This window comes from Idiotropiscis lumnitzeri, chromosome 3 (assembly GCF_059441095.1).
Source record: "Idiotropiscis lumnitzeri isolate Australia: NSW breed Sydney's pygmy pipehorse chromosome 3, RoL_Ilum_1.0, whole genome shotgun sequence".
NCBI lineage: Eukaryota > Metazoa > Chordata > Actinopteri > Syngnathiformes > Syngnathidae > Idiotropiscis > Idiotropiscis lumnitzeri.
The window spans coordinates 14,216,748-14,227,361 of record NC_142393.1 but is presented as its reverse complement, the minus strand read 5'-3'; the positions used below and the strand labels follow the sequence as shown (position 1 = coordinate 14,227,361).

Sequence of the window (10,614 nt, the reverse complement as noted above, 5' to 3'; positions counted from 1 at the left end):
GTTTTGCCGCACTGTTTGTGTTTAAATATTCATTAATTTAAGTGACTGCTGCAATATTGGTTCTGTTTCTTTGCTTCTTTGTATGTTGTCTTGAAGGTTAGCATCAAGAGAGCGGCCTTCCACACGTAATATTTTTGAATTTAAGATTCAGCATGTAATTGCCTTTGTTTCACAAGAAACCGCTTGAGACAAAGACTTGACGTCTTTTATGAACAATCTGCTGCTTGTTCTGAGGTTTGCTGGCTAAGACAACCGGTGACGACAGCCTATGCCGTCCGACAGAGTCGGGGTACGCTCTGGACTGGCTAACACTCACACTTACACACAATTAACACCTAAAGGGCAATTAACAAGCTCCACATAGCGACATTAACAATGGAGATTCAAAGCCTGATGTACACACACACCAAAAAAAAAGCTTGACTCAAGCCCTCTGGTTTGTTGTCATCCAGTCAGAGATCAACTTTTGTTTAAAAATAAAATTGCTGTAATTGATCATCTTCGCCACTAGGTAGTGCTACGGAAGACGATTAGGGGCAGTGAAGAATTTAAAAAAAAATAAACGTTGACAGGATCTGATTTTATCCTCAGAAGTCCTGAATTCTGACTTTCTCACTTTAATGTGGGAATAGAACTTTAAAGTCAGAATTATGACTTTATTCTCAGAATTGTGACTTTGAAGTCAGAATCCTGCCAACCTTTTTTTTTGTTTCTTCACTGGCCCCAGTCCTCTTCCTCATAGAGCAACTATAATCTTCTGAAAAATAGAAAAGAAAAATTCAGGAGCTAAATATAATAAGTTTCTTGTTTTTTTGAGTATGCTAATACTGATCTTTGTGATTCGTGTTTTTTTTTAAAAGAACCCATCATTTGAAAAAAAAACTTCCTTCAAGCATCGAGGGGTGGGGCAGGCTTGGAGTGATAATCGTGGGAAACCAAACGTGTATTTTAGTGAAGACTTCCTCTCCTGCTTCAAGTTGCCACCTCAAGGACGGGACACAGTTTGGAAGCATTTGCATAAAGAGCTAAAAGGGGGAGTTGTCAGGCCAGAAGACGTGATAGAGACCAACAAGCACACGCAGGAGGAAGACAAGACAGGAACACCCCACCTAACCCACCCAACAGAACTTGTGCAGAAAAAAAAATTAACAACAGAAGCTGAGACTTGGTGGCACAAAAATGCTTCTTCATTTTCTTTGAGGGGACGCCAAAGATGACTTTGCTTCCAGGTAAAATATTCTTCATACATTGTCGGGAATGACTTATTTGCAGTGTTTTGCAACTTTATTTTTGATAAATCTCAATTTTAATGTAAAAAAAAATGTATTTAGTAGCTGTTGCCGACTTTGAAACTGCACCAAACTGTACCGCATTATACTGAGCTACATGCAGTGTAACCTCCAAAGTCGAATGCCTCAAAAGTGGCGCAAGCTGGTGTTTTACTCAAAATATACCAAGTACAGAAAGTCAAACCAAACTAAACCATGCGTGACATGCATGAAAAGCTCAACTTGGCGTGCATCTAAAGGACGTCACTCCACGTTTCTTTTATTTATTTATTTATTTATTTATTTATTTATTAATGATGCCACCACAGAAGAGCACTCGTGAAAGCACTCGTGTGATTACAATCACAGAATCAGAAGAGTAACAATTAAAAAAAAAAAAAAGAAAGGACACACATTACCAAATTAACATTCACACTCATATTAAAATCTATGGGCATTTAAGAGTCTTAATGAAGCTAACATGCATGTTACCAGGACTCGGTAAACAAAGATTTGAACCCTGAATCCGAAGGGATTTTCTCTTTAATTGAAACTTAAAAATTCAGCTACAACTTTGCAATTATCACTAATTGTGCGCGGGCATTGCATCATTACGATGTCACCATGACGTCATTATTGTCATTACTATCTTGCTGCCTCCAAGCTGTATACAAGTATTTGTTGCAATTCTTTGCAAGTCAAAAACATAAAAATGAAAGAAATTGCTGGGATTTTACAAGAACGAGCTAGACTGTGGGATTGCAAAAAAAAAAAAAATAGAAGTAATGGGGGAAAAAAAATGAAGCTTGTGCAATTTTTTTTGACTCCCCTGGATGGCACTCTGTTCAATATAGGAATTACAGTGACTTGACATTTCGAAAACTCCATTCAAACCAAAAGTACCATTGAGAAGAGTCAAAATATACAACAACTGGTTCATGAAGCAATTTGAAGCTCCATTTTCCCACCACTAAAAAAAATACCCGTTCTAAATGGTTTGTGTCCCTATGAAATTCCAAATGCAGAGCGGAGCATCAACCTGAACCGACTGCCTTCTATGTGTATCGCTGAACGCTGAATATTTTCGCTTACCTCTTGTTTGTTGTGAGTGCTGACTCATCAGAGTAAATGGTGAGCCTCTCGTGTGCAGTTTATCAGCGCGTAGGTGCCGGACTTCCAGATGATGAAGCTGGCAAAAATACAAACAAACAAACTTGAGGCTAGAAACATGACATTGTACATTCGCAATGTCAGTGACACATTTTGGACTTTCCGCTTTCCTGACAGTCATCGTTTTAGTCTTCTTTATTCATTTGGCAAGAAAGTGTTTTTTTCTTGTTTTTCTTTCTTTTCCAACTTGTACATAACAAAAAGGCAGAAACTCCAGAAGTGTGCAACTGCCAATGTGGAGTAAAATTTTTCAACTGGTAAATATGTTCGAACGTACTTGTGAGCTAAATGCCACAAAACGTAGGATTTATTTCCAATATCACCATGACTGCCTACAATATACCAATCATTTAAAAAAAAAAAAAAGTAAGTTAACAATTTAAACATCATTTTACGCTTTTATTATGTCTGCAGTGCACAATGTATGTTCGTTATCTTTACCCATAATGCCACGTGGTTTTGTCTTGCACAACCCGAACTTGGCAAGTAAAAAAAGTATTTTTATATCATCTTTCATTTTTACTTGATGCAAATAAGTTAAAAAATCTGTACAGTAAGCAAATGTAACTTTTTTTTTTTTAACTTTTCTGTTCAGTACTTTTCCCACATTTTTCTTTTTTTTTTTACTCGCGCACGTGCAAGTCAATCACACCGCCACACAAAAAATGTTTTTATGATGAATGGTTAACTAGACATTCCTTTAACTTTGTTCCTTTCAATGTCAGCTTTGAAGCAGCCAAGAGTTTAAAGTAGCACTTCCACCCGTTTCTCACCACGATGTCACTATACTTGAAGGTGACCGTGTTTACTTTATGCAAACTGTGCAAACTCAGCTCGAATTCTATTTCTCCCTCCCGCTACTTAAGTTGAGGCTCTTGAAACAATAGCGTGAATCCGGTTCCAACAGCCCTGAAAACTGACAGGTTGGGCACCTCCACCTTAATCATCCTCACGTTTGGCAGTTGAACCGACGGTTAGGCTCGAATGACACAAAACAAACGGAAAAAAAAAAAAAAGGATTTGAGATTTGAAGTGTGTGTCTAGGTCAGTGGCGCAGGGAAAAATGCACATCAACACATGCAAGTGATAAGACGGCGATCTCGAGACTTGGGAGTTAATATTTGACGGTGCTGTATGCTATTCGGCACTTTGGCCCAAATAAAAACGTAGCCGGTCTGTTCGACAGCATCTCTGACGGTGCTCAAAGCAACCGTCTCCACCTTAAGTCAATAGTATTTAAACATTTGAAACCGGAATCCATTTGCGCGCCAACAGCTCATCCTACGTTTTGAAAAGCAGGCTTTTGATAGTGAACAAGTGTGTCAGTTTTTTGCAGGTGTAGACAAGCTTTACCGGTCATGTGGACCCCACTGTAACGCGTCAGTTGAATTACGATTTGTGAACGCTCACAAAGACTTTCTATTTTCAAGTTTAAGATTCTACAGCCAAAAGACAGAGGATTTGCTGGACACTTCATTCCGTCAAAATAGTCTAAAAGTGACAAAATTATTCAGCATTTAAAAGTATGGGAATAAGAAAAAGACTAAGTAATGTGGGGAAAATTTTAATGACAGTCACAATATTACAGCACGACTTTTTGTTCCAATTCCCTCGTAACACTGTGGTTATGTATTCCCCGTGACGTATTCAACGTAGAGCTGAAAATCATTCCATGTATTTCCTATTAGATCCAACAGAAGCGTATGCAAAATCATTTGCAGATGACACAGACTTCAAAGGCGCAATTTGTTGAAGTTTGAACAAACGAGGAGCAGTTTGTGCTAACCTACATTCCCACAGCCGAAAGATTGGAGAGCTGTCAAGCCATTACATTTTTTTAACTAATTAATCGCAAAAAAATTCATAATCTTGAGTTTCATCTCTTTAATTTTGACAGCCCCAATATATATATATATATATATATATATATATATTTATTTTTTATTTTTATTTTTTTTTTTTACATCAAATGTGATTAATTAGTTTTTAACTTTTTCCTAAAACTTTACTTTAAGATGACCTTTAGACAGTGCGCTAATAATCAAAGCGACTCATGCCGGAGGTACAATGCACTGCACATTGCTGTGTTGTTGTTTTACTTCTCGTGATGAAGGCAGACTTCTTAAACTGACGCTCGTATTGTGTGCAGCCAGTAAGTGCATAAAGTCCCGTGTTAATAGAATGGCCTCAAAGGTCAGACTGTGTTGCTATCACAACTGCTTTCACTTCACTGGCTTCTGACAACACGAGCCAGTGTTGTTATTTGCTTAGTGCGCAGTACAGGGACAGTTTGTAACTCAACGCCGCACATTTGTACTCCCAAATTTGAATCTTCTTGTCTTTGCAAATACAATTCCAGAAATGCTGCTGCTTCTTACTTCAAGGGACACTTGATTGAGCTTAACGTTGGGACTTTGATAATAGATATGCTTGTAAAAATGACATAAGAGCTCAAATGTACGCTCCTGAAAAGGCTTTTTTGGATGAGATTCACGATAAATTGGCACGCCCCTTTTTTGGATATTATGTGCGAAAGGCTGCCTATTTTAAGTCATGGAAAGGTTAAAAGTAGAGATGTCCAAATCCATTTTGGGGACGGTTGCTCTCGTTTTTTTGACATTATTAGCGACATTTATACAATGACTTTGAATGGAGGAATTGTGAAGACATGGAGGGAGGGCATGGGGGCGTGGCCATACTGCTCATTACCATGAAGCATTTTTGAATTCCTTAATTTTCTATTGATTTCTCCAAACAAACTGTTAAAATTGAAAATCCGAGCCAATATAATTTTCCTTGTAAAAGAAAAATAGAGAAATTGAGCTCGCTGTTGAAAAATGGAACAACAATTATTAGCCAATAATGTAGGTCATAATGATCGTCACACTGCAAAGGAACGGTGAAGAATTTTCAAAACTATGGTCATCTCAAACTAATGCTGACCCATTGGACAAAATGGATGAACATGCCGAGGGCTCAAGTTTGTCAACTGATGTTGCCGACTTGGATGCGTGGCAAAACATCTTCGGAAACAAACAGAGCGGTAGAGCAGTCCAGTTGCAATCCTGGATCAGTGAGTCTATCAGCAAAAATAGGAGCGTTACACTGAAACAATTTCAGTTAAAAAAAAGTCTGCCGTACTGTATGTGAAGACCTAATTCATTTTTTGAAGTTCCTCCCAGTGCTTGAGGAAAAGCGCCAATATTTTGGTCACGCGAATGGAAGCTAGCACAAACTGCTGCTAGCTTGTGGAATGTTTTCAAAATTGTGTCTTTGAAGACCGTCAAATCATTTTGCATACGCTTCTGATGGAGATGATTGTAAATAACGGGAATTAATTAACAGCTCTACTTTGTCAGGCAATATTATTGATTTTGAATCTTTGTAAAGTCTCGATCCAGATGCAGGCAACTGTCATTGCATCATAATGGCGTGTTTTTGGGCTCAAACTACTGGAGACAAATTCCTTGTGTCTTCTTCCATGCCATTCTGGTTCTGATTCTTCTTGTGATTTATTTCCACACGTCCTCCGTGAAAAATGGTGAAAAGAATTTCTGGAGTTAAGATGCAAGCACATACCTTAAGAGTCATAAATAGGGAGAGAGAGCGAACGACAGAAAGAAAGGACAACGCAGGAATTCCAAGGTCAGATGGAGCGATTGCGAGAACAAGTGGCGACTTTGTTACGGTCAAGAAAGGCGCACCTGCTGGAAGCAACAGAAACAATACGACATTTGAACGTCACGGAGGTAACGTGGTAACGTCGGTTACCGGAGGCTGGAAGAAAGAGTTGACAGGCGAATGATCTTGCAAACTAATACCGTCAGATAAACAGGAATGATCAGGTGTGTCGGATCCATGTGCAGTACTCCAGCTTTATACTGGTCGTAAGAAGAAAAACGAGTGATATTACACGTTATGAAAAAGGAAAAAAAAAATGAGCTGTTGATGTTTTATTTTAAAGGTTGTTGAATCTGTTACGGGTTAGACAAAAACCTCCCAATCAGAATAGCTTTACTTTCATTGTACCACACGGTGCAATGAAATGGAACCGACACAACCCGTCCAAAAGACAGAGAAAAACCATCACCAACACGGGAATACAGAAAGGAGAGTCTGCCGGGTAGAATAAAACAAAAACGTAAGAACGGGGAGAGGGGAAAAAGCAACCCAGATTAAGCACATGCAAGGGGGGCACAGCGTGAATTTTGAAAAAAAAAATAATAATAAATCAGACGTTCCATCTTAATTACTCACAAACAAAAAGAATGTGTTCAACTGTTCATGACTGGAAATGATGCACGTTTGAGCAATTAAAATGTTCTCAAAAAAAGTGTAATATTAAACTAACTTCCTTTGTTATCTTAAGGGTGATTGAGGAGTCAAGGACAAAGCAGGAGGAGGAGCGAGTTCAAAATCGCAGCAGTTTGGACTCTATTTATCAAGATGGAACAGTCTCTGCAAATTTGGCACACGCAGGCGGAGCACCAGGAGGCTCCAGGCGAGCCCCAAAAGAAGATGTCCACGTCGAGCCAGCTGGAGTGCCCCATCTGCTACAACACCTACGACAACGTCTTCAAAACGCCAAAGTTGTTGACGTGCACCCACACCTTCTGCCTGGAGTGCCTCTCGCGCCTCATGGCGATCTCGCCGGCCGAGGAGGAAGCCGTCGATCGGGGGGCATTGCACCTCTTTTGCCCGTTCTGCCGTCACAGCACCACATTGCCGGACGGGGGGCCCCCGTCTCTGCCCAGCAACCACGAAATGCTGCACAAGCTGCCCGGCCACCAGCATCGGGAGGAGCCCGTGTGGTTGGACGGCGAGAAGTTGTGTTACAAAAGCAACCGGCCGGCGTCCGACAGCCTCTCGGCCTTGTGCGTCTGCATCGACATTGGCGCAGACAAGGGGGGCGCTGCGCCCATTCAGACCCCGAGGCCGAATTTAGGCCTGCTGGACCGGCTGGCAGACTGGAAGAGGATGATGCTCTTTGTGGTGCTCATGGTGCTGCTGGTCGTTGTGGTGCTGTGGCCGCTGCAGTGTGTTTTCAGCACGGGAAACATGCAATGTATGCAGATGGGCCGCCCCAACCGCAACGTCACGGCAACAATGGTCCCCGCTTTTGACCCACTCAGCAGGCCTGCGCAATGAACAATGACCGGCTGGACTTGATTGTGTATCGTTTGCACATCACATCACAGTGATCGCCTGAAGAATATATTTGTAAATAGTTTTGCTTGTGTAAATATTTTTACTTGTGCTGGTTGCACTGTGTTTTTTTCCCCATTTGGTTTTCATCATGCAATACGTGATTGCTGTCCTGAAGTCTTTTTTTTTTTTAAATGATGGATGATAACACCCACTAGTGGTAGTATGAAAAAATACACCTTTTCGGCACAGTATATTGTTGTTCAATGAAAGGCTCATTTGTCCGAATTGTATGAGTTCGAAAAAATTAAATAACGGCATATATTTTATTAATCCCATGAAGGAAATTAGGAAATAAATTATTTTCACTTGTTTGAAGAAATTGAATAAAAAAAATTTAAAATTCAAAACGACCTAGAAATAGAATTGGAGAGATTCTTTTCACTGTAGAGCACAACAGTTCATCATTTAATATCTTGACTTTTTTTTTTAAATGAGCCTGTAAGTGGACTTTCTCTTCGCTGCTTTCCTTTAAATGCACTTTAATCAACAATCTGTGCAGATTCGTGCAGCTATTTCTTTTTAAAATAACAATAAATTAAATGAGAACTAAAATGATGTTTTGGCTGGCTGAGATTTCATTCCCTATTTGGCCATACATCACATAAAACATTTGTGGGTCACCAACTAAAACAAAATTCAAACATGCAGTAATATTTTTCTTTGAAAATTTCCGTTCCAGTGAATACTAATAAGAGTCAAGCAACAATCTTTCCAGAGCTCCATCTCGGTGGCTTTAAAGAGGTAAACAAGAGCATGACGTGAGTAACAATGTGATATGTGAACGTGATCATGGAAAAGTTCTCATCGTAAAACAGTCATTAACTATAATACCCTCCCAAAATGAACCTTGGACTCTGGACGAAACACAACAAAGGCCTTGTCAGGAAGGAGCTAGAACAAGTTCCTGTATGAAGCAAAATGGGTTTTTTTCTGAGCAACCCATCATGACGACAGATTTTATAATGTAAGTCACGAGTGGAGCGTATTAAAAGGACAACTTCCTGAATAAAGCAGAGGGGAATGAGCGTAAATGGGCTTCAATGCTAACTGCAGAGGAGTTGAAAAAAAAAAATGATTCAAAAAATTGCTTCACATGAACAAATAGTGTGGCGCAGCATGACGCAAGGACAAAACAACAAAAAATAATAAATTGAAACAGATGTAAATGCAAGAATTTTGCTCATTTTAGTAAATACAGCGAGATAGAAACTGCTGCTGCTTAAGGGAGTCCACCATGAAAAAGACAGAGTCGGGCTAACATATACAGAAGGTTTATTGTAACAAAGCAGATTGTTGCCACTCGTAGCAACTTTTTGCATCCGCGGGAAGCGGCCTGTACAGCTCGAAGGCATCTGAGCAGAAGCCAGTGCAAGAACAACACGCAGGACTCACCTCAGACATACAAAAGGAACAAGGAACCAAAAGAAATCTCTTCAAGTAAATACACAAGTGAGAGGATACGCAGAAAGTACACTGCAAACCCCCTTGTACACTGGTTCAAAACAGCCGGAGGGAAACGGAACAACAAGAATAATAATATACATTCAGACAAACACAATCAAATCAAAATAGTTGAACATTTGCCAAAAAAAAAAAAAAAGTTTCAGCAGTTTCATACTTTCAAGTATTGATGTTACAACATGTCATAAAGAAAGAGGCAAAGTGGAAGACCAATGAAACATGAAAAAGATCAACAATGTGACAAGATTCATATATGCAGGAACAAAACCAACCATTTCCCAATGAAGTCAGAAGTCAAGGAACACAATTTAGCCACAGTTTGGAGGCGGAAGTGGGAGGGGCTTTGTTCTAACACACACTAGGAAGCAATGCCATGAAGGTTGTAAACGTAGAAAAAAAAATATGTGAAAAGAATTTCAGTATAACAAGGTGACTGTGAATGCAGCACGCGTTAGCAACTTGATCATTTTTAATGTAAGGCTCTCTGACACAACGAGCCTCGTTGGACTGGACCTCACCCTCAGAGAAACGTCGTATTCTTTTTTTTTTCTAGCTTCACCACTTCATTTTAACACTAATCAGGCCTGGATTTACCAACAACGCCCACAATCTCTGAGTCGGCATGCAGTTTACCGCTTGCCCGTTTGAAATTTTTGGAAATCAGGCCCTTAAAGTCTATTAGCAGAGATTAACACTCACCCAGTGTTAACCCACCCAAGCACAAAATGGAACAACCCAGCGAAACATGCTTTTTTTTTTTTTTTTACTTTTCAATGTCAAGACTGTGAGTTAAGATGAAAATATATTTTAATAATATATTAAAGAAAATATTGCAAAAAAAAAAATATATCAGAAGTGAGTTTTAGTTGAAGTGTCAAATTCAAGTGTATAGATCTTGAGCATCAAATGTTTTTCGGTGAAGTTAAAATTATGCCAAATCTTTCTTTTGGATGGGCCCGTCAAGAAACCCGATTCATTTCTCTGAGTTATTAAGAATTTTAATGACAAAACGTGGTGTGTATCAGTTAAAGAGTGTAATTTGCTGCTGATCCAAACTGGACGCATTTCATTCTGGTAAGCTTTATTTTCTCTTTCACGGATGTTGAGTCGGGTCACGTTCCACTAACATGGTTTGCACTTGTTTTTTGCCGAGGATATTTTGGCAGAGGCTAAAAATATCTCACGGCATGGTGGCTTGAGCGCTCCCAACGGCCTTCCTTATCGCATCAGTGACGTGGCCTTTGCGCGCTCAGCTATCATCAAGCCTGGATTACGGCCGTCATCTAAATTACTTTTTGGAGACAAATCTATTCTTCAATCTCGGGAAAATAGCCATCTGGTGCGCCGTAATCGCCATCCCTTTTCCCTCGTCTCCTTGTGACCCTCGCCGAGGGCAGATGTTGAAGCGCGTCAGACTTGATGATTAACAAGGACAGCGAGTCAAACAAAATCCAGAGAAGGCTATTTCGCATTCAGGGATTCAGTCATCCCTTCTTCCTGGTTATTA

The 10,614-nt window shown here is 39.8% G+C and overlaps 1 protein-coding gene across 1 annotated transcript; it reads left to right on the top strand.

The window, feature by feature from the left end:
* The first annotated feature begins 964 nt into the window (after positions 1 to 964).
* rnf223 (ring finger protein 223) lies at positions 965 to 7,855 on the top strand. Its single transcript, XM_088291492.1, has 2 exons — positions 965 to 1,229; positions 6,808 to 7,855. The coding sequence occupies exon 2, from the start codon at positions 6,885 to 6,887 to the stop codon at positions 7,584 to 7,586; it is 702 nt and encodes a 233-aa protein (XP_088147618.1). The 5' UTR covers positions 965 to 1,229; positions 6,808 to 6,884; the 3' UTR covers positions 7,587 to 7,855.
* Positions 7,856 to 10,614: the final 2,759 nt, after the last annotated feature.